General features: G+C 38.7%; 2 protein-coding genes and 1 long non-coding RNA gene across 9 annotated transcripts; 2 read left to right on the forward strand and 1 right to left on the reverse strand.

Annotated features, from left to right (window-relative positions):
* Nucleotides 1-512: 512 nt before the first annotated feature.
* LOC107272103 (leupaxin) lies at nt 513-21,097 on the reverse strand. 7 transcript variants are annotated; one of them, XM_015748899.2, is made up of 10 exons: nt 18,714-19,903; nt 11,342-11,499; nt 7,137-7,314; nt 6,354-6,483; nt 6,043-6,229; nt 4,671-4,973; nt 4,376-4,549; nt 4,078-4,308; nt 2,143-2,263; nt 513-2,077 (listed from the first exon to the last, which is right to left on the reverse strand). In XM_015748899.2, the coding sequence occupies exons 1-10, from the start codon at nt 18,805-18,807 to the stop codon at nt 1,932-1,934; spliced, it is 1,722 nt and encodes a 573-aa protein (XP_015604385.1). In that variant the 5' UTR covers nt 18,808-19,903; the 3' UTR covers nt 513-1,931. The 7 variants fall into 7 exon arrangements, with proteins under 7 accessions (XP_015604385.1, XP_015604389.1, XP_015604391.1 ...); XM_015748903.2 differs by lacking the exon at nt 18,714-19,903 and adding an exon at nt 20,957-21,097 and having other exon boundaries at nt 1,932-2,077; XM_015748905.2 differs by lacking the exon at nt 18,714-19,903 and adding an exon at nt 15,760-16,525 and having other exon boundaries at nt 1,932-2,077.
* Nucleotides 8,371-9,460, forward strand: LOC107272118. Its single transcript, XR_001538826.2, has 3 exons — nt 8,371-8,947; nt 9,095-9,168; nt 9,257-9,460. It is a non-coding gene; the product is annotated as an uncharacterized LOC107272118 (long non-coding RNA).
* LOC107272116 lies at nt 17,293-21,089 on the forward strand. The gene is made up of 2 exons (XM_015748926.2): nt 17,293-17,736; nt 20,961-21,089. The coding sequence occupies exons 1-2, from the start codon at nt 17,454-17,456 to the stop codon at nt 21,053-21,055; spliced, it is 378 nt and encodes a 125-aa protein (XP_015604412.1). The 5' UTR covers nt 17,293-17,453; the 3' UTR covers nt 21,056-21,089.
* Nucleotides 21,098-21,107: the final 10 nt, after the last annotated feature.

The following is a 21,107-nucleotide window of genomic DNA, read 5'->3' on the forward strand; positions in this document are numbered from 1 at the left end:
CGCAGTAAAATGTGCTACGGCACTTCATTTTAGAACATTGACGTATTAGAAAAGGGTTCCTTAAAGATCTAAAACATTTTGTTTCCTAGAAACTTTCTCCTACATATTCTATGATATACTACTCATATTTTTATTAGAAACCATTTTTTTTAAAGTTACTACTTCATGCTGTGGACGAAATTATATGCATTCATGAACATGGAACATACATGTGTCATATGGCTACCACGGCCAGAGACGGCACTGGATTTTCTTTGCAGTCATTCTATTACTGCCAACATTACTAGTAGAAAATATGTTCGTAATATTAATACCGCAATTTCATTATATCAAACAATTATGCAGCAGTTTGGTGTGTAATTATATCTTATTCTTCTTACTATACAAGAGCAAAAGTATAAATTAAAGCATGACATGCTCTTAGAAGAAATTACTGGTGCAGGCCTCATGAAAGCACATGTTGCAGGCTAGGGATTTCATAGTTTTCGATCTGTCAAAAAACCACACCGAACTCGTGGACCTACTATACCTCTATTATTTAATACATCTATTAACTCCTCGCAAATTAAATGAAAAACAATACAAAAAATTCCTTTAAAAATCAAATCAGGTCCAATCGATACTCATGTGTACTTAAAAGTTAGTATAGGTAGTTGCATCTGATTGCATGACTATAAGTAAGGAACAAGGTAGGGCATGTGTTCCTCTGAATTTTTTTATCTACTGATACCTGAAGCAAGGGTACAGTACGTCTAAAGAGTCGGATGGATACATTTCGATAAGGTTCCTTAAAATATTGTATATTGATTTTTATAATTATTCCATAATCACTCTATTTCCCTTTTTTCGTCAACAAATAATTTTGTATTCTTAAGATTCTACGTGTATCGTAAATTTTGTAAATACAATATTTATTAGTCGTTTTTCACGGAGCTGTGTACGGACTCGTTTGAATAAATCAGTAATGAACTAAATAAATTCATTTAGTTCTTCATTAATATTAACCCGGTATGATCATTAAGATATTTGAATAACCATTAAGAAAGTCATATTCTATCAAATGGCAAGTAATCGTAGAAAATTGCGATTTGCATGAATTATCCTCTACTATTTAAAAGTGCGTTAACATATTTCATATGGATTTCTTTTTTTATTAATTACTTTACCTAATTATTAATTGGTATGCCGAGCTATAACCAAAAGAAAAGGGGGAAACTAATTAGAGTAGCGCTCCATTACTTGATAATAGCTTAACATTACGGTAAAGAACCAAAAAAGCAAGTACAAAATTGATTTAAGAGACACGATGAAAAATTCAAGCGTTAAGTTTCACGGGGCACACAGTTGAAATAAGGGGAATAATTCATTATTTAATTAATTAAGCCGCGTAGATCTACCTTTAATTGTGCATAAATATCTGACAAATATAACAAACAGAAAGGACAGGATCAACAATTTCAAAGTAACTATTTAGTACCGGTCAATTAATTAGTATCAAAAAGGTACAAGCTCCCTGTCTTTACTAAAAAAAAAAATTTTCTCTGGCAAGCAGTTGATTCTCATTTTTCGAATAAACTGTTAATACATAAATTTTATGTTGTTTCTTTTAGTCAAGTTAAAACCTATCTTAAGGTATTACTTTGTTATCCGTACACTCTAAGATTCCCTGGATATCCTATACATTTTTTAGATTTTTTATTAAACTGACTCCTGAAATTCTAATTAATTGACCCACAAAATCATCCGGAAGCATTTCCAAATGATATTTCTTTGTGAATTTTCAATAAAATTCAATGGTCTACATTCCCCTTGCTATAATAATAAAGTAATTATGATACGCGTAAGCCCTCTTCTTCCTTTAATGTTATCAATGGGCATTGAAACAACCAGTTTCTCTTTATAGCACTGTTGGAGTACCATTAAAATGTCCTTTATCCGAAGAGTTTATCAAAGCAGCCATGACAGTAAGGCTTGTCATTCTGTTCCTTAAAAGTGCCCTTATTCAATTGTTTTAAACAAAAGGCACAAACAAAGTGTTCCGGATGGAATTTACGAAACATGGCCGTGATGCAGCGACCTGAAAATAAATACAATATTAAAAATAATTATAAGAGTGACGTTAATTGAAATTTTCTAACACACCGGTAATAGGCTTATGACATCCTGCACATAAGGATCCTCTCTTCGCATGATAATGTGTCTCACAATAAGGCAGTCCTTCATGATCAAAGAAGGAGCCTCCTTGGAATTTCTGTCTGCAGTCCTACGCAAAAAATTGATAGTGTCTTTTATATAAATATCTTTCATGCACATTATTATGGTGCCAATGTATAGATTATTGACTGTTTTCTTAAGAAAAAACAAAAAAAAACTTCGAGTTCTATGACCATAATAGCACTCTTACGGGTCTATAATATTTGAAGGCATATTAACGACATTGTTTTCTTGGAACAGTTTCAAAATCTACGACAAACTGTCTACGACCTGTCACAGGCTAATTACCTCGTTGCTAATGCACAAGCTAATTAAAGCGACATTGCTGCTTAAAGTAATTTTAGCATCGTACCGATAAATCTATCCACTGTCATTGCCAACTTATTCAGAGTCTCTGAGCAAACACCTGTATAATGTAAGTCAAGTTCGTACAGTAGTCTAATCTGTTTTTCCTTCACAGTGCAACAACTGATGAAATATTCCATCGAATCGTCTGATAAAAATAAACCCTACATGAATTTTTAAACAAACAAAGGATTCTTTGTTCTCAAATTCAAATCACCCTATCAATAACGATGTATAAAATTATATTAATCACGGTCCAGAAAACAGTGTTCACTTACTATTATTCGATAGATTTAACAAGGTATAAAATTTCGAAAACTGTACCAGAATACCAATTCTAAGAATGGTACAGATAGAATCAATCGGAAGGAACGTGAAGCAATTTGTAGGAATGCTTGTAAGTCAATTAAAACTCCTAACAAAAAAAAAAGAATAATCGAGTAACGATAGGAATGCACGACCTCAACCTGAATCTAAAGTAAGCAAGAAAAGAAAAAAAAAAGGAACCTAATGACTTCACCGACACGAATCGAGTTCAGGCCACGGCTTAAGTACCGAACACACGACCCTGACCATGGTTAACGAATAGTCAACTAGGTCCAGAGTCCTGGGCCAGAGTCAGTGTGTGTTTGTGGTTGTTGTTTTTGTTGTTGTTTTTTCTCCGCCATTTATTTCTAGCTCATTACAATACAAACAATAGTAATATTAGACGAGTGATCTCGCTTCGCCTATAGAGAAAAGACAAAAGAGGACACCCTGATAATCGAATGTCCTGTTTCTTAAAAATTTTTAATACAATTTTTTGTATATAAAGCTTTAAGCGCGTCGCTGAAATTCCTTGGGACGATCGACTCGACTTAACTTGAAGGCTGGGGGGGAAGTTGACAGTCCGATCTCGATTCGTGTGGTTCGTGTGTGTTTAGTGTTCCTTTAACTTTCCATGATCGTGCGCTCGTACGTGTGGTAGACAAGATGAGGACAAGGCGGAATTGATCGACGCTGAAAAGTCATTGAAATCTGGAACGAGTGACGCGTTTTCGTCATCACCAAAATAAATGGTGACGCGAAGTAAAAAAGCATCGTCCACGGTCATACGTTATTGATATCTCTTTGCTTTTATCTATTGGGGGACCGAACTTCGCATGTCGAAGTTCAAGGGGCATAGGGGGTCACGCGCAGACGATGCTTTTGTTTGCCCCTGACGATTTTCTCTTAAGCCTCCTCTTCCTCTTCCTCCTCCTCGTCGTCCACGCCGACGCACTTGGGGCACACAGGTTTACCCTCCATGGCGTAGAAGGATTTTCCGGAAACTGGTTTCTTGCAGTCCTGCAAGCATATTCTCTTGAGCAGAAGACCTAGGGCGCTGGTAAATAAGAACACTCTGACGGCTGAAAATATTCTGTGAGCTAAGCTCGTTAACGTATGACCTTCCGCAGATACTCTCGCGGATTCTCCAGGTATCCTGTAAGAAAATCACTTCTCTCCTCTATCCCAAGATACACATAAACAAGTGCCTACCCTGCAAACGAAGCAGTCCGGGTGCCACTGGCTGTTCAAGGCAGAGATGTAATTTTCCATAATGGCGCGATTGCAGCCACCGCACTTGGGAGCAAACATGTCGAAGTAATCCTCGCGACAATAAGGCTTCCCGTCGCGCTCATGAAAGCCATCCTCTCCGAATTGCTTTCCGCACTGAGCGCAGAAGAAGTGCTCCGTGTGCCAGGTCTTCTCCAGAGCAGTGACGCATTTCTAGAAGAAAATTTCAATATAAAGGTAATACAATGCATCTAAGAAAAATGATCTGTGTGTCCCTTACGTCCAAAATGGGACCGTTGCAGTATGCGCAGCGTGGCGAGAACAGATTATGATAGTCCGGCTCGCAGTAAGGATGACCCTCGCGCTCGAAGAAGTTGCGAGTACCAAGTTCCTGGTTGCAGTGAGTGCAGGTAAAGTGCTCGGGATGCCATGTTTTACCCAGAGCCGTGATAACCTGTGGATCCAAAAAAAGTATATAATATTCATAGAACCACAAACGCTTGGTATCCTCTGTCAATTTTTTCCTCGCAGTAGCCACTGGCACCTGGACAATAATTCATTAAACGAATAAGCACCTGTCCGACGATTGGTTTCTCACAGGCGCTGCAGCAGCCCTTCTGCGTAGTGTTAACTCCTTGGCGGCTCATGTCTGCCTGCAGGTTCCCTAGCATAGAATCCAACTGATTCTGTTTGACTTGAGTCGCAGGCTGCGCGAGATGACTCTCTCCTTGCTGCGGTTGATAATAATGAGTCGTGTGACTTTCGCTTATGTGAATCCTGGTGTGAGTCTCGGGCTGGGGTGAACTCTTCGTGGCCTTGTTCGGCTTCGCGTACGGGGAGTCAGTCACCGTTTGATGTTGATGGGTACTACCATTAATCTGAAACCCCAAAGTAACGTTAAGCCATCCCCAATAGTGCGTACGGTGAAAAAGCCTGTAAATACAAATCAATAAAATCAACATATCAAAGTATCCAAAGAAATTATTATATAAAACTGTACCAAACGAAGAAATCCTCTCGATATTCCATAAGCATAGATGAGATGGACCGCGTTAATTAAAAGATAAAACCTTAAGTAATTTTATTGATCATTAATGAAACGTTGATATTAGAGTCCTATTGATGGATTTGATAAAACCCTTAAAAATCCAACGATACCCATTAATATAGTGATACAAAATGGTAATAAAATTTGATGGCTGTGACTGAGGGTGTCGAGAGAGATAATAGGCAAAGCCTGTATCAATCGTCGTGAAGTAAACCTATCGATTATTATAGGATCGTAATGGATCTTAAAGTATGGAACTTGAGTGATTGTCGAATAGTCAAAGAGACGAGTGAGCGAGAGAAAATGCGAGAGAGAGACGCGCGTGGGCGAGATATATTTTATTAATAGACACGCGTATGTGGGTCGAACGCGAATTCGGTTGTGAGATGAAAAAAAACCAGAGACCAGAGGAGATGTTGATCGTTCCTGAAGAGCTTGCAGACTGGCCGAAGCTTCGTTGGGACCGTGGCTTCTCTGGCTCCCCGCTCTTTATTTCCCCACTTCGCACTCGCTAGCTAGCACCAGCTATTTCGGTAACCTGGCCAGCCAAGAATGGGCAGAGCCACGGAAACCCGGAGACTCTACGGAAATCTACGGGGATCGATAGGGAGGATCGGCGGTACCATCTTCGATTATCTTCGACTAACATCTTCTATCTTTAATATTTTTATAGTATCCATCGACGAGGAGGGCCGATAACGGCAGAACAATGGCAGCTATGCTCACGCAGTTGGAATCCTGATCCACAATGGTTGGGGGGGTACCTCTTAGTGACATCACTGTAGAAATATCACAGGATGCTCATACCATATAGAGATACTCCATTGTATAATTCTTTTCCTAATAATCTTCAAGACGTGTCTCATTACTTTGTTTTTGATAGTAAATAAAGAACTTACCTTGAACTCGGACAGCGAAGCCATAAGGTCGTCTAACTCCTTGGTGGCGTTGCTAGCTGCATGACCGTTCGCGTAGCCTCTATTAAGAGATCCAGTTTGTGAGGATGGATAACCTTCGTACACAGGTTGTACTTCCGTTGAAGTCTCCTGGATGGTTACCTTAACTCTTCCGTCAGGGTTGTAATCTCTGAAACAAGAATATGAAGATTTATCATTGGCTCCGATGATTCACCGTCGCAAGGCTCTACGTTCTTCTTTCACAATCGTACTAAATTCAGCTTTACCTAAGAAAATATTCTTTGGATTCTTACCCGGTCGGAACTGCGGTACTCAGTTCCTCTAGGAGAGAATCAACAGTGGGTCTTGAGGCCGACAAACTACTTGGTGAACGTAGCATAGGACTGGTTGCACCCCCATTAAGTGCACCGATGGAAGCTCGTTCTGTAACACATAAGCATTTGTTTTAAGAGAAAAAAATTTACTACATAACACTGAATTGAATTTAATGTATCATAAAGAAACATTTAGTAGTAAAAGCGTTAACCGCATCCACAATCTCCTTTTTAAGAAATCCTGTGACAAAGGTGACGCGATGTTCTGATAAAGTCTAATTTCTCAGTAGCGACAGCCAGGAATTACACACTTGAGTTTCCGGGAACTTACGGTTTACAAAACAAAAGTGGTAACAGGACGCAAATAGGAAATTGTGTATCGAAATTTGGTGATCCTCCAAATTGGCGTTCGACGCTGCCAGAATTCAATAATGTCGAAGGAGAGGAGAACGAAGAGGAGGTAGAAGAAGGTCGAAGGAGGCAAAGGAGACCGAAAATAGGTCGATAAAGAACCGCCACCTGATTACTATCTTTTATAACGTCCGTTATTAATAGCAACGCGGTTTCACTAAGGAAGAATGGCAAACAGCCAATTTTACGGATAACCGATTGATACTCCAGACTTAAAAAAAAAAGATGTTCGAATCATCAGTGAAAATTGATACGTTCACATTTCCTTTTTCTTTCATTAATTCTAATCTTTCCCATATAAAATTTAACGTCTAATTAAATACTAAATAAAACGTATAATCCTTCAAGGACCTCTATCTTGGTAATGAGAGTTGTAGTGCGCATTGCTGAGATCCTGCAGAAGAGTATCCAGCTCGGAGAGGTTGTTGTTCAAGGATGGCATTTTTCCACCAGGTCCAGTCTGACCGTAAGGACTTGTTCCAGTCTTGGTGATGGTCTCCTCCATGGCTTCTCGATTTTGATAGGTTGGCTGCAAATAGAAAAATAACAAATTTCAATAAAACATTCACAGCACGAATACCGCAGCTTGATTAAGATGTTTTACTTCTTCGAACTATTCTAAAGGGGACGTACAGGAGGAGACAGTCCCCTAAGGCTCTTTTTTTTGCGGTTCACGTAAAAAAGGCAACGTGCCAGCCTCCCCAAATAGTTCAACATTATTCCAAAGCGTGATGTCAGGTCGATGCGCAATCTTCTACCAAGACAAGCGGCACGCGTTCCCAGCTTTGAATAATTCTCGGCACGTTTTGGAACCTCTTCAACTCCTCAATGAATAGGAGCTCGTCGAAAGGAATGTTTAACATTGATTTCCTCACTAAGTGAACAAAATAATCAGGATACGTCAACGAGTAACTTTTAGCCGCTCGAAGCATCCCGAATCAATTAGCCGGAAGCAGCATGAAGACAGGTTGAGAATCGTTGATGTGAATTCATGAAAAAAATAAATAAATAAATACAAAAAATAAATCAATCTATAAATTTCAGGCTACGGTAATTTTTCACGTTGAAAATAGTTTAAGTCTCACTTTTTTGTTTCTTCTATGAAAAATTAACTTGACTCAAATTTATCCTGGTGCCAGATTCCGTGGTAGAACGGTATGGGCCTAACCTGTCTGTTCCTATTATTTTTCTCCTCATCTGTAACTTCCTATCCTGCTGCTACTAATTCCGTCAGTCGATACTGCCGAGATCATAAATTTTTTGGCGATAAAATGGCATAACGGTACATCCGGTCGATGGAAACTGGGTTGCTGAGTTGTCCGTCCAGAAATAACCGAAACAGCAAACCGACAGAAACATGTCCGCGAGACATATCGGCGAGTTTCGCTTTGAGCTTTTAACATCAAAGCAACGAGACCCATACGTACTTTTCATAATCCCGCGTTTCCCAATGTATGGATGCAAGAATCCATCGATAGGCTTTCAATATTATGAAGAAATCGTATTACCATATATATACTCGTGCTACGCACATGGTACAGTATCGATTAATGAATTTCATCAGAGTCCAGCTATTTAAAAAAAAAATCCATAAACAGTATAAATTGCCTTCAGTTTCAAGGTTCACAATAACTTTTACACTGTACTGTACCTGAAAACATCATCGATCCATTTCTGACTTTTAGTCCGAACGAAAGTTTTCAACGACATTGAATTTTTCCTTGCAAAGTTTCAAGAGTGCCAGTACCAAGGAAACTTACTGTACTCAGTACCCAGATTAGAGACACGTGTTTTTTCCCTCGAGCGAAGAAAGAATAAAGCCTCGATGTTTCATTCGACCGAACGATGTTGCGTTGTCTGTTTACCCCAGCGAAGTATCCCCTTTGGCCAATGGTCAATAATACAAGCGTTACGATTCTTTTGAGAAAGACGAAAGAGGGCCAGTGTCCGAAAGCGAAATACAGGCAGGCACAATGTTCGCGAGAAGTTGAAATTTTGCGAGGAGGCAACACATTCAGGTTCCTGAGTATTATTTTTAGCACGGCGAACCACCTTGTTTCCGTCACAGTCACGTGAATACACAGCAGGCCCTTTTACACGGTGCTTTGAAAATCTAAAACCGTGTCTAATGAAATTACAGAAATTAAGCAAGAGCCCCGCGTGTACGTTGAAAAATTATCTAATAATCATATAAAAAAGATTGATTTAATATCTTTAAAAATATTTTATAACATTATTTTTCTTTTTATGTCCTACGTGCTAACCTGTCGTTTCGTCAAAATTAACATTAACGTCCGATCCTCTTCTAGGTCTGGATCGACTGCTGGTAACATGGACGGAAGGAGAAGGGCATGTCGGCTGTGCCTGGAAACGTCACCGAAAGGTGATTCTTCGGTGGTAGAAGAAACGGCTTGTTTTCCCGGTGATACCGGCGTCTCCTTATTTATAGGCATAATAACCTCTAATTATAGAACGGAGCCCGGTCCACGCAACTTCCTACGGGCTGCACGATCTTTACGATATCAGCGAACTCTTTCGTGAAGACGCCTCTTGAAAAATTCAAACTACGAACTGACTAACTGCGCTAGTCAAATGGAACGTTGTACATTATGAATATATCTGACGATAGTACGCGTACGATTAATTGTGGTAAGTATAATTTTAGAAAATCAATAAAAGAATCTTTAAAGGAAACTTTTAACATACCTATAGGCGTCAATGGAAGTAGTCATTAAAATTAAGGTCAGATCGATGAGTCACTTAGACAATGGCCGATAAACGAAATTCGCGTCAGACGAGTGTTAAACATATGTGACGTGAAGGAATAAACAATCACCGAGCAAGACAATGACGTTTATTACGTGGTTAAGCATCTTCGAAGGTTGCTTTGAGCTTCAGTCTAACCCTCAACGAGACTAAAGGCTGGTTTTAACCAAAGTCAATCGTGGTGTTTAAACTGTTTTCGACTGAAGAAGTATTTTGTATAGATTCTCTGTAGAAGTTTAAAATGTCGAGCAAGGCAGATCGAATTCTGTCCTTTAAATAATATACGTACTTTAAATAATGTATTGTACGTAACGGAAATCAATAGAGCACAGGGAAAAGCAACAGATGTGAGGGTAGAAGTTTTACATGCCTTGTGTTTGCAACTTGACGTGACCTAAGGTCTGCTTGGTCGTGTCGTTGAAACGTAGGACGAGAAATTTGAAAACAGTGATTAAAGCTACAGGACATAGAACATTTTGATTAATGCTTGCGGCTTCTCTTTCTTTGTTCAATCATACCGCATAGAACTTTTAAGTATTTTAGACACGCTTCATGAAATTCGACACCCCTGAAAGCATCGACCACGTGTGTAATATCTGTTAGCATCGATGGAAATTAATTGAACGTACGTCTGAACGACGTAATATAAAAATATAATTTATTTCTGAATAATACAAAAACTCGAGGACAAACATCGACTGTTTGTCGGTAAAGCTCATTTCTCTTATTACCCGAAGATCCTTGTACGCTATTTTGAGTTACATGTATAAAATGAGAAAGGTCGTCGAAGAAGACTTCCGCTGAGCTTGGCGCTCGTGTCGCCATCTGTTCGAGAATAGATGAAACTACTCGACAGAAACATGGCATGAATTTATATGTTGTGTGTATCAGGTTCGAATAGTTTCAATGATATTCCTACAGATGGTGTCTAATGTAGATTCTAAATATTTCGTGTACGTCTCGTGTGCATTAAAATTTGTATAAGGTACTACGGACAACACGCGGGCTTTCGCGTGTGATTTAAATACCTGCAGCGCTACGAACAAATACAGCATCGAACGGCATATCTATTCTAGAATATTAAAACTTATTTATCGAGCACAGCTAATTTACAAAAATCCTTTTCCAAAACCAACTAAATTTCGAATCAATTAGTTCTTTCATACATTAGTCACCTAATTCCGAATTATAACGAATTCTACATAAGTACATCATATTACTTATAACCCAACCACAATTGTCAGCGGTGAAATAGTCCCTTTCGGGAAATTTTTTTCACTAAACTTCTTTCAAAATGATTATAATATTCTGGACATATGAAAGATTTCCAAATATACTGATAAGCTCGGCACGATGCGTTCCAGCTGAATAACCCTGATATACATGTGTATATACACGATGGCCAAGTTCGTCGATGACACAAATCCTTTCATTGAGCTTCGTTAACTCTTAAATTGGAGCACAACAGCTTTGAAAGATTCTCAACCAACATTTCCTACTACAGGCATGTCCTTTTAGCTGCACTCCTGCACTTTCTCGTAGAAAAACTAGTTTTCCTTATTTTCTCTCCATTCTCAGGAATGCCGTGCTTTTACGCTAATTTGCAAACAATCACGACCGTCACTAGAGTTAAGAATTTTTATGCACCTAATTGATCTAAATAATAGCACAAACAATTAACAGTGATAGATTGTGTCACTGTAGACCAATGCTTGTCTTAAATTTTTATTTTTATCATGGTCTTTCTAATTATCTAAAGAATATATGTATAATCTCCGTGCATTACTTACCGACTGTGATGGCAAAGGAGACGTCCGGTTATCGTAGCCTCTGTATCCAGTAGCGTGTTGCCGAGTACCATTCAGAGAACCATAACCGGGTGTTGCATTGCTGCCAACGTGATTTCCCTCCGGAGAAACCGTATTCTGCAGATCGGCAAGCAGCGCGTCTGCAAGAAAGCAAAAAGAATTAAAAATATTAAAAAATATTGTCAGTACTAAAAGTCATTGATATAAAAACAATTTTATTTGTCCATCAGACAATCCAGTACGTCATAGATTCCCTGTGAAAAATACCATTACCAGCGTATACACCGATAACGCGCTTGAACCTAACCTCTAAATTGATATTTTTACAAAGACACTGCAGTCTGAAATCTGAAGCAAGTCTAGATACACAAAATGACTCCCTTGGTATTATCTGTGCGTTGCAACTCTGTATCCCAGACGTGTGCCGTCATGATTCTAAAAATGAACGCTCATAATCCGAGCAAATAATGGTGAAGAATAACCAAGAAGTGAAAACATAAAGGAGGAGACATCTCGAACCTTAAATTTTCCAACGCCCAAGCACATAGTGCAAGCTGAAACGTGTCTGTGTGCAATAATAATCTAATAATAAACGCCAAACATAACTAGATTAACCAGGACAATTTTCATCCCACAAGAAACAAAACGGCAACGCGTAGTTGATAAACGGCGAGTACTTTTCAGTCGTAAAGGCTGCACACAATTAAACCGTGAGGACTTTCTCGGAAGAGCCGGTTTACATTCCAGCGCCGACCTCGTCCCTGTCTCCAAGGACATAACAAAGGCTGCATTGAATTTCACAAAGAATCAAATTGACATCCAGACTGAATCCTAATCGAGCATACTAAAACAGTGAAAACGGAAATACAAGATTCTCACCAAGGCTCAGAAGATCCCTACTTCCGGTATTATCCGATTCGTGTACCTCAAAAAACTTTTCCATCGCAAAACAGACACCGCTGCACTTCACTCGACTTCGAAGAGAGACGTAATTACACGGGAATTTCTTAAAAACGTATACAATCGATATGGGATAACGCCAACGATAAGACGCGTCATGCGATCGATGCACACTACGGATAAAGCATAACGATACGTATAAATACAAACGGAATAGATCTGATTAAATATTTGGTATTTATACTACAGCACAGAACCGATTGCCGGCTGAGACGACAGTGCACTGTCCTGCTGGAGGTTTCAGTATGTAGAAGAAGAGTAAGGAGGTTTAGTCATGAGAAGGAGACGAAGGTGGAGGGAGATTCCATGCTATCGGACTCCGGCGAATCGTACGGGTCGGATTAGGGGCCTTTAAGGCCCCGTGCACAGTTACCAGCGAGTCCCGATACTTTTCAGAACTCGTGCGCGGCATGGAATTCTTCTAGACAAGTATAAAGGTCGGATCAAAATTGGCTACAGATTGAACATACCTAGTGGAATTTATTTCCATGACAAAGATAACACGTGTGGATGACTTAAGTCTGACAATTTTTCTTGTACCGTCGGACGTATAGATAAAAGGATTAAGACCCAGTCAAAACATTGACAGAGAAGGCCTCTCCTGAATGTTTGAAATTTGATCTTGGACCAAGGAGATGCTGCACAATTGGATGAACCAGTTATAAATTCGTGAAACGGACTGCCGAAGAGGATGCGACTGTTATCATTTTCCGTTGCATTCTGGGCCAGTAGAACGCGCGATGGATCTTAGGCGACGCAGTCGTAGTGTCGGAGCCGTCGTGGGATTCCGTAGTGCCGCGTAGTATGAATGGGGCTTAACCCTGGCAACGCGCCCGACTCTATTTTATGCGTCTGAATCATCCCGCAACGTAAACCTCGATATCAGAAAGTGATCCGCGTGTAAACAGGCCTTGCGCAATTTTTATAACCGAGGATGCCTTGACGAAAATATTGATATCTTTGTTTTTCTTTAAATTCGAATTATGTATTAACGTAATTAGTGGCTAACTTAATTAGGGTTAATTCACATTTTCTTATTAATTTTACACTTACTAATGTGTCGTTCCCATCGAGCGTGTCGCTCGATGGTGGCCAAGCGTACCGGTGTAATAGGCGACATGGGTCTCATTAACGTAGTCATTTTAATAATCCTTAATTAAAATAAACTTTTTGATATTAAATCAAAAAATTAATGAATCACTCGCGTCTATGAAATTAAACGAAAATTCACAGTGACAATTTCTTGCGTAACTTCAGTACGAATTTTAGTGTTTATCTGCTAAAAAAAAATATGTGCATTGGTAAAAATAAAAATTCCTAGGAAAGTACTCCAACTAAATTTATTACAGCACTGGCGCCAGCTACGGGTTATAGAGTAAGTAGTCCGGATAAAAATAAATCGTAAATTCCCGTGGAAACGGGTAGCAAGCAAAACCGCGAAAGACTCTCTAATTAAAACCTCGAATTTGAAAATTATATATATTTTGAAAAAAAAAAAGAAAATCACTAATCCCAATGATCTTGAAAAAGAAATCGCCGAAGACAAATTTTTATTACAAAAATCAGAGAAACTTCATTGACTCGTCAACGATGGTCACTCAAGGCACTTCCGGTACTTAACAAGCTCACTTCCACCGATACTCATATGACGTAACAGCACGTTATCCACGCGTAAGTATCGATACACAATATAAATAAAGACGAAAAACAAATTGAGAAAAGATCGAGAGACACCGCAGAAAAGTGATGCACCTAGACGAAACTGTGTTACGTGAATTCGCGTCGGAGGTGGCCGAAGGTTCTCTAGCACGTTTCGTCTCTGGCATACAAAGCCAAACCTCCGTGTAAAACTAGTTTCGGACACAGAGACAGAGCCAGATATATATGTATATGAACATATATATCGTGTATAACTATATATCATTGTAGATATGTATATATTATATATACATATATACATACACTCGTCAGAGTGCCGTAGAGCTTTTTCACCTAGTTACGCCAACAGCACACCCCAAAAATAACCAAGTCCCACCTACGACCTACTACCGGCTATATAAACTAGTATAAGGTTGAATACCTTGCTCATACTAATTTCCTGAGTATTACTGGCTTCCGTGCCAACTCCGATAAATATTCGATATTGGCTAAGGTCTGCTTGATGAATAGATTCCGTTTAATGGCCTAACGAGAGACACGATTTTTTGAAATTCCCGCTCGTCCGTTGAAGCGGACGGGACCGGACGGGCCAAAAGTAGCCTTGAGTTTTTCTTTTGTCAAGTCAGTGATGTTGCTTTTGTTTGCAACGCTGCAGAATGCACTTCCGGTTACTGAGTGGGTGACACTCCTGTTCCGGTATCAGGGTGAACGTTCTTTCGATTTTAATTCCCAGTGACTGGTGGTGCATGAAATTGGATAGTTTGTACGCAGTTAATATTATTTTTCACGGAGACTGTATTCAAAATCAATATCAATTGTTGCGATGGGAATGCAGGGTTTTTAAATGGACTTTCTTATGGTAGTCAGAGTATAGGTCTTAGTTTGATATATTGTATATTTTTTTAAATTTTTTTTAGGGAATGTTATATTACGGGGGAATCTCGTGTTTGAGTTTTTGTTAAATAATGGCGTGGCACGTCTTGTGCGATATTAACGATTTGCGTAGGATGTGACTGAGCGTAGCGAGCCTCATATGGAAACTGAAGAGAGAAATCTGAAAAGCCCACTCGACGCGATAGTAATTGAGAATATTTTTTAATTAAGACGGAAGTGCTGGCCGAAATAAGTACAAATAACATGGATAATTGAAATTTGCATATAGCGAATCCGCATACGAATTGGAAATATAAAATTTATTCATACTCTAAGACTTATCGAAAACCAAGTTTTACTACGATTGTCGAGGGTTACGAAAAAAAAGGTTTTTTATTTTCAAACTTCTAAGCACTGTTTGATATTGATATTTGTATTATTTTTCACTCGGCACACACGTTTCGTTAGGCTGTCAACGATTATTATTACTAAATCGGCGCGATAGGAGAGAATTAATAAAAACCACACAGCACGACGATCCTTCTCGAACTGATCACAGATCGTTTTCGAATCTCGTGTCTATTTAATGTGCGCGCTAGTTACGACCACGCATCAACCTACGGCTTATGAAAAACCGAATATTACCTTGCACCTACGTCCCACATAGTAAATCGAAATTAAAATACCGGTAGCGAGCAGACACTATTATTTCACATGATTAACCGTCAAGTTATACAAGGTGGATGTATATGCATGTAACGGATACAGTTTAGTAGTACAACGAAAGTCATGCGAACATCTAATTGTAGAATACTCCAATGAAATGTTACGATGCATGGAACATTAACTTTTTTCTCCTCCATAAAGTATTACCATGAAAATGAACACTTATCTATATTTAAACTCACCAGTCATTTCTTTGGTATGTCCCGTTTGCTTCACTTGTGACAGCGCCTTAATCCGATTCAAAATCGCGTAACAAAGATGAAACAACGAAGCCCCAGCTAATTAGCAAGGCCAACTAAGAATACTGTTGCGTGGAGTATTCACAGATGACGACAATGGAAATAGAAGCACAATATTTCAATATATTATTGTGCATCGCTTGAACGACGCGGTATTTAAAATTTTCACTGAAGCGACAGCGTGAATCAACTTCACTCGCAGAAACTGTTACTGAATTAACAATGGCCACTGCACGTATACCAGTCTTCGTTACTCAATAAAGAATGGAGCATGAATATTTTCGCAAAACGGAAACCGGGGAGATTTCGTGGGTAGCCATATTTCCGCATTTACACGAAAACAAACGCAATCTTCCTTTTCGTCACACGTAAGCATACACGTAATCGCGCACTGAGTTACACTGAATGCACTTTACTCCCGTATCCTGCTAAGCTACTAAGAATCCAGTGATTTCATCGGAAGAAACAAAGAAATTGAGTAAATTTATCCAGGCTGAATTCGACTCCAGTTTTTACGTACAATGCCGCAGTGTTGTAAATGTCTTCTTGGCGAAGTTTCAACGAAAGTTGGCTTGGCCAATGTTTATACGTCTTGACACGACAGGAAAAAAAGGGAAACGAAAGCTTCCAGAAATCTTGGAATCGAGCTTGCAAGTTCGACGTCTAACTTTGAACCGGCAAAAGGGTAAACCAAGAACTGACTGGCTAGCAAAGAGCAATGAATGACTGAGACTGAACGCGATTCTCCTTGTAAACTGTACGAGAGTGGATTTCAATGACGTCATCGACTTCCAATCCCGGCTCCTAATGCCGCTGCTGTAGATGGAAATAATACCGCGAATAAATTATACCTGTATACGTTCTCGTTCACATTTCATTCGCGTTGAGATGAATTAACGAAAAATTATTCGAGCTCCTGTGTCACACGCGTGATACGCATATAAGCGGCATACGTGTCTAATCAAAGTCCCCACTAAACGTCATTTTATGCATGTCGGATGGCACGTGTCACGCCAGATAAACTTGGTGCATGTCATTTTTAAATATATTGAACAAAACTTGTAGATTGTATACAATTTTTCCAGAATTTATTATGTACAATCTTTCTTTATAGTACAAAGGTGTTGAACTAGTATCGTACACAGCGCACAGTATACATAGCGGATATACGTTGAATCATAACGTGGCTCAGTCGGCACGGTAGAGCGAACGAATGCACGAGGTCGGTAACTGACAAATTGCTCTATGGTATCACTTTATTCTTACGGTTACTTCGAGTCAGAATCCTTGTACTGATTATAGGTAAAGAGAAGTCGACAAAGATTGATAGCACGCCATTTATTTCACGAGATACTATAAATTCTCAAACAGATGTCACTGGACGCAAGGGAATTCAAATTGCCACAGCTATTTCAATGGCCATCGTACACGATTCGATGTGACATCGAAATCGCGAGGAATAATGGTAAATATTATAATCCATATAAATAGAGAAGAAGTTTAGTGTCAAGGCCTACGTGTCGGTAATAAGTCCTGAGTCATGACTCTTTCGCAACGACAATCGGAATTATTTCAAAGGGATTCCATATAAGGTCGTCATTTTACAGGCGGCCGCGAACTCGCCTTACAAAATAACGATGGAAAATGGTCAACCGTTTGTAAAGGCCGCTTCGTGCCTTATTACATCAATTTCACGTGCTATATACAGTGTCCATCCGCTCTATCAAAACATTAACGTAATAACTCGTGGGCGACAGAGCGAATTATTAATTCGCCCGTTCTGTACTTTGCAGTCGCGTCAAATAATTGGCGTAAATCAACCATGCCCAAATGCCGCAAGCTATTACGGAATCCAGCGTATCTTCTTAACCACCAGAACTGCATCTGACCGTAACTACAACTTGATATCATATTCGACAAGTGAGTTCTCACAGATATCCGAAACCTAATGAACGTCTGCTAATTTTATCCTACATATATCCTCATTTACATAGGACAGTCATAAGGCTAACTGGTTGTAGGCGATATGCGTAATAAAATCGCTGACGCAACGAACGTTGAAGAGACGCCTTTATCATGAAAAATTCGACGGATCAAGAGCAAATCAGTCAGTTCATTTACACAGAATAGAATAAACGAGCTTCAATGTATTCTGTCGATAAACAAAAAATATGTCAGAATCCACATGAAACTTTGGCTCAAACTCATTTACAGTAAAGGTATTGCTTTTTCGTCTAATTACGAATAATTAGCATAACGGTAAAACGTAACCACGAAACATGAAGGAAAGTCGGTGACCGATGCCGGAAGTCGCGAGAAGAAACATATATATATATTTATCTGTCTAGCTTTCACGTGTCACATAATTATGTACGCACCCGGTACGTGTACGCTTTGAGCGGTACATATTGAACACGTAGAGAAATTTAATACACACTTTAATAATTCACGTGATAGGTGCACCGAATAACGATGCATTAATCAACCTGATAGAGACGAGCATAAGCATCGCAGAAATTTCGTATACGAAATTAGTAAATAGAATAATAAGAAAGACGTACAGCGTATGCGTTATATAGAGACCTTACAGTCCATTTCGTCCATGAGAAACAAATGCGTTTACCAGTAAGAAATGTTATTAAAAAAAATAATAATGAGATGATAATTAAGCGATTAGCACATAGATGAGTATTTTAAGAGAATACAAATAATTATTTATAGCTATCACTTACTCTTAACCTGTGACCATTCGGTATTAATATATCCTGATTATCGTAATTACCATGAATAATTATACAAATTTGCCAACTAGTATTGGTTAATACTTGTTTACTCTAAGTCAGTATAGATTGGGTAGTATTTGGGTTGTGAAGAGAAGAACAATTAATATAACTTACATCCAGGTGGTGAACCATTTTTAATGGTTATACGATAAGGCTGATAAGTTGATCCGGGTTCGACTTTGCCATACATCGTTCTATCCATTGCCATTTTACGAAATAATTATTTTATTCTCTCTTACGGCGTACACTTCACTGCACTTCACTCTAGCACTACAGATCGGTGCATCGATTTCAGGAATATCTGTGCCAAGTTTTGAAAACACGTGTTCGACCACTTGTACTGTTGTCTTACGGTTTGCTTTTCGAGCGATCCTTAAACTGACTATTGAGGATAACTTTATGTTATCATTTATATTTATGCACGGATAACTGGTGATGAGAGAACGTTAAACGAATCTGGAGAATCATTCGTATGAGTTGAGGGAAGATGCAACGGCTAGTGTCGTTCGTCGTAAGATTGGAGGAAATTGCCGTTGAGAGCCCCGTGTACCGAGAATGGTAGGAAGGAAAGAAGAAAATGGAGAAAAATAAAAATGAGAGAAAGACGAATGGATGATTATTTCAGGAACCCCCTCGCCACTGTCAGTTCTCGTCGTAGTCTTAGTTGTCGTTCTCGCGGTCGTAGTCGCGCACTCCTAGTCGGCGTAGACTTCTTTTGTCTATTAATATACTCGCAGCCGGACAAGAAGTCGCGATTACGTATATAGAAACACTTGTAATTAGATATTGCAACCCGGTGAAGAATTTTGATTAGGAGTTTGAATTTTATTGAGGGAATGTTCTATCGCAATGTGCTGTAAAGAATTTTTGTAGAATATTTTATTGATAACTTAGGGGATTGTTATTATTATTCATTTACTCCATTGGTTTAATTGATTTTACTAAGTGCTTGGAATTTTTATTTAAACCGACTTTGCAATGCGATTCCGTGGTTGATTTTAAGGGTCGCGTATGTGGTTAATGGTTTTTTTTTTATAATACTGCTGGATTTATCTCGTGGGGAGTAAGGATTGATAAACTGTGATATTTCGATTATGGAAATTATCTAACCTGCCAATCTTTACAACCTTGTTACTCTAAGTAACGAGTGGACAGAATGTCGAGCTTGAAACAAAGTTAGTCCAGAGAAAAGCGTTGATTGACGTGGACGGTCAAAGCCAGATGTTATATATAACCTGTTCAAGTTCGTTAAACAAAAAAATGAAATGTCTCCATTAAATCTGCGATAGTTAAAACAACCATTCAATTTAGACAAATTAACGAACAGATAATTTCATTCGTTCTATGTATATAAATAATTCAAGACTCGTTACTATTTATTGACTAGCAGTAGATTTGATAATAAATCAAAGTATTTGGTCTTCGTACATAAATTATTGACTTTTCAAATATATAATTAGTAAATACAATTGACTAGTGCGTATGATGACGAGAAACGTAATGCTAAGCTTAAATTTCAAATTTTTAACTGTTGACACTCGGATCAATCGACACTTTTGTTTCAACGGTCTCGTAATCAACACGTGTTACTATTAGAAGCGCATAGTAAATAACATTGGAATTCACAATCGTTTCGCGTTGTAATAATTATAACCTCCCACGGAGACACAAGCGTGAAACGATACGCAACGTTCGGCGATAGATTTGAGACTGGCAAGCAGACCGCGTCTAGATAATACCTCGTCCCTCTCCAACGATTTTACGCTAAGCTGACATCACTCTAATCACATATGCACATATAAAGAGTATAGAAAACATCATTTAGAGTTTGGATTACATAGGCAAACGTTTGTTGCCTACGAATTGTCATACTCAAATATAAAACTATTATCAGAAACAAGTCAGTCGATCGCTTGAACGATATGATAAATCATGACTACGTGTTATACATTTTTTTTTCAAATAGATATCACAATATTTCTATTGTACCCTATCAGTGATACATATTATCGATTCTACCAAATAGCAATGTATTATTTTATTATAATTAAGATGCTGATTTTTCTCTGGAACAAATTTGTAAATTCGCGCGCCGCTTTATCGTAGATTAATCGCGTCCCCACCCAGGATATGAATTTCACGAAAACAAATAACATTCTTTGGTTAATGAATAGACAAACGGTGAATAAATGTTATAGAATAATTGATTGATTGTTATTGAGAGATGACAGTGTCAATTTGGAGTGTATAGACAGGCTAAATCACTCAAATAAATATTGATTGTATACTTGGTAGCATTTGAGGTTAGTCGCTGGCGATTGATGAGAAACTGTTAATAATTCTTATACGATACTCACCTAGGTCATCCATCCCTGAGAATAATTGGCGAGGATCTTCGAGCTGCTGGATGCGTCTCGAAAATCAGGAGAATCCCTAGGGACTCGACACTACGATAAAATATCGCGGGTGATAAGACACAAGGAATAACAGCCAACAAGGATGTACCAA

The sequence above is a fragment of the Cephus cinctus genome, unplaced genomic scaffold (genome assembly GCF_000341935.2).
Source record: "Cephus cinctus unplaced genomic scaffold, Ccin1 Ccin1_scaffold1109, whole genome shotgun sequence".
Classification (NCBI taxonomy): Eukaryota; Metazoa; Arthropoda; class Insecta; order Hymenoptera; family Cephidae; genus Cephus; species Cephus cinctus.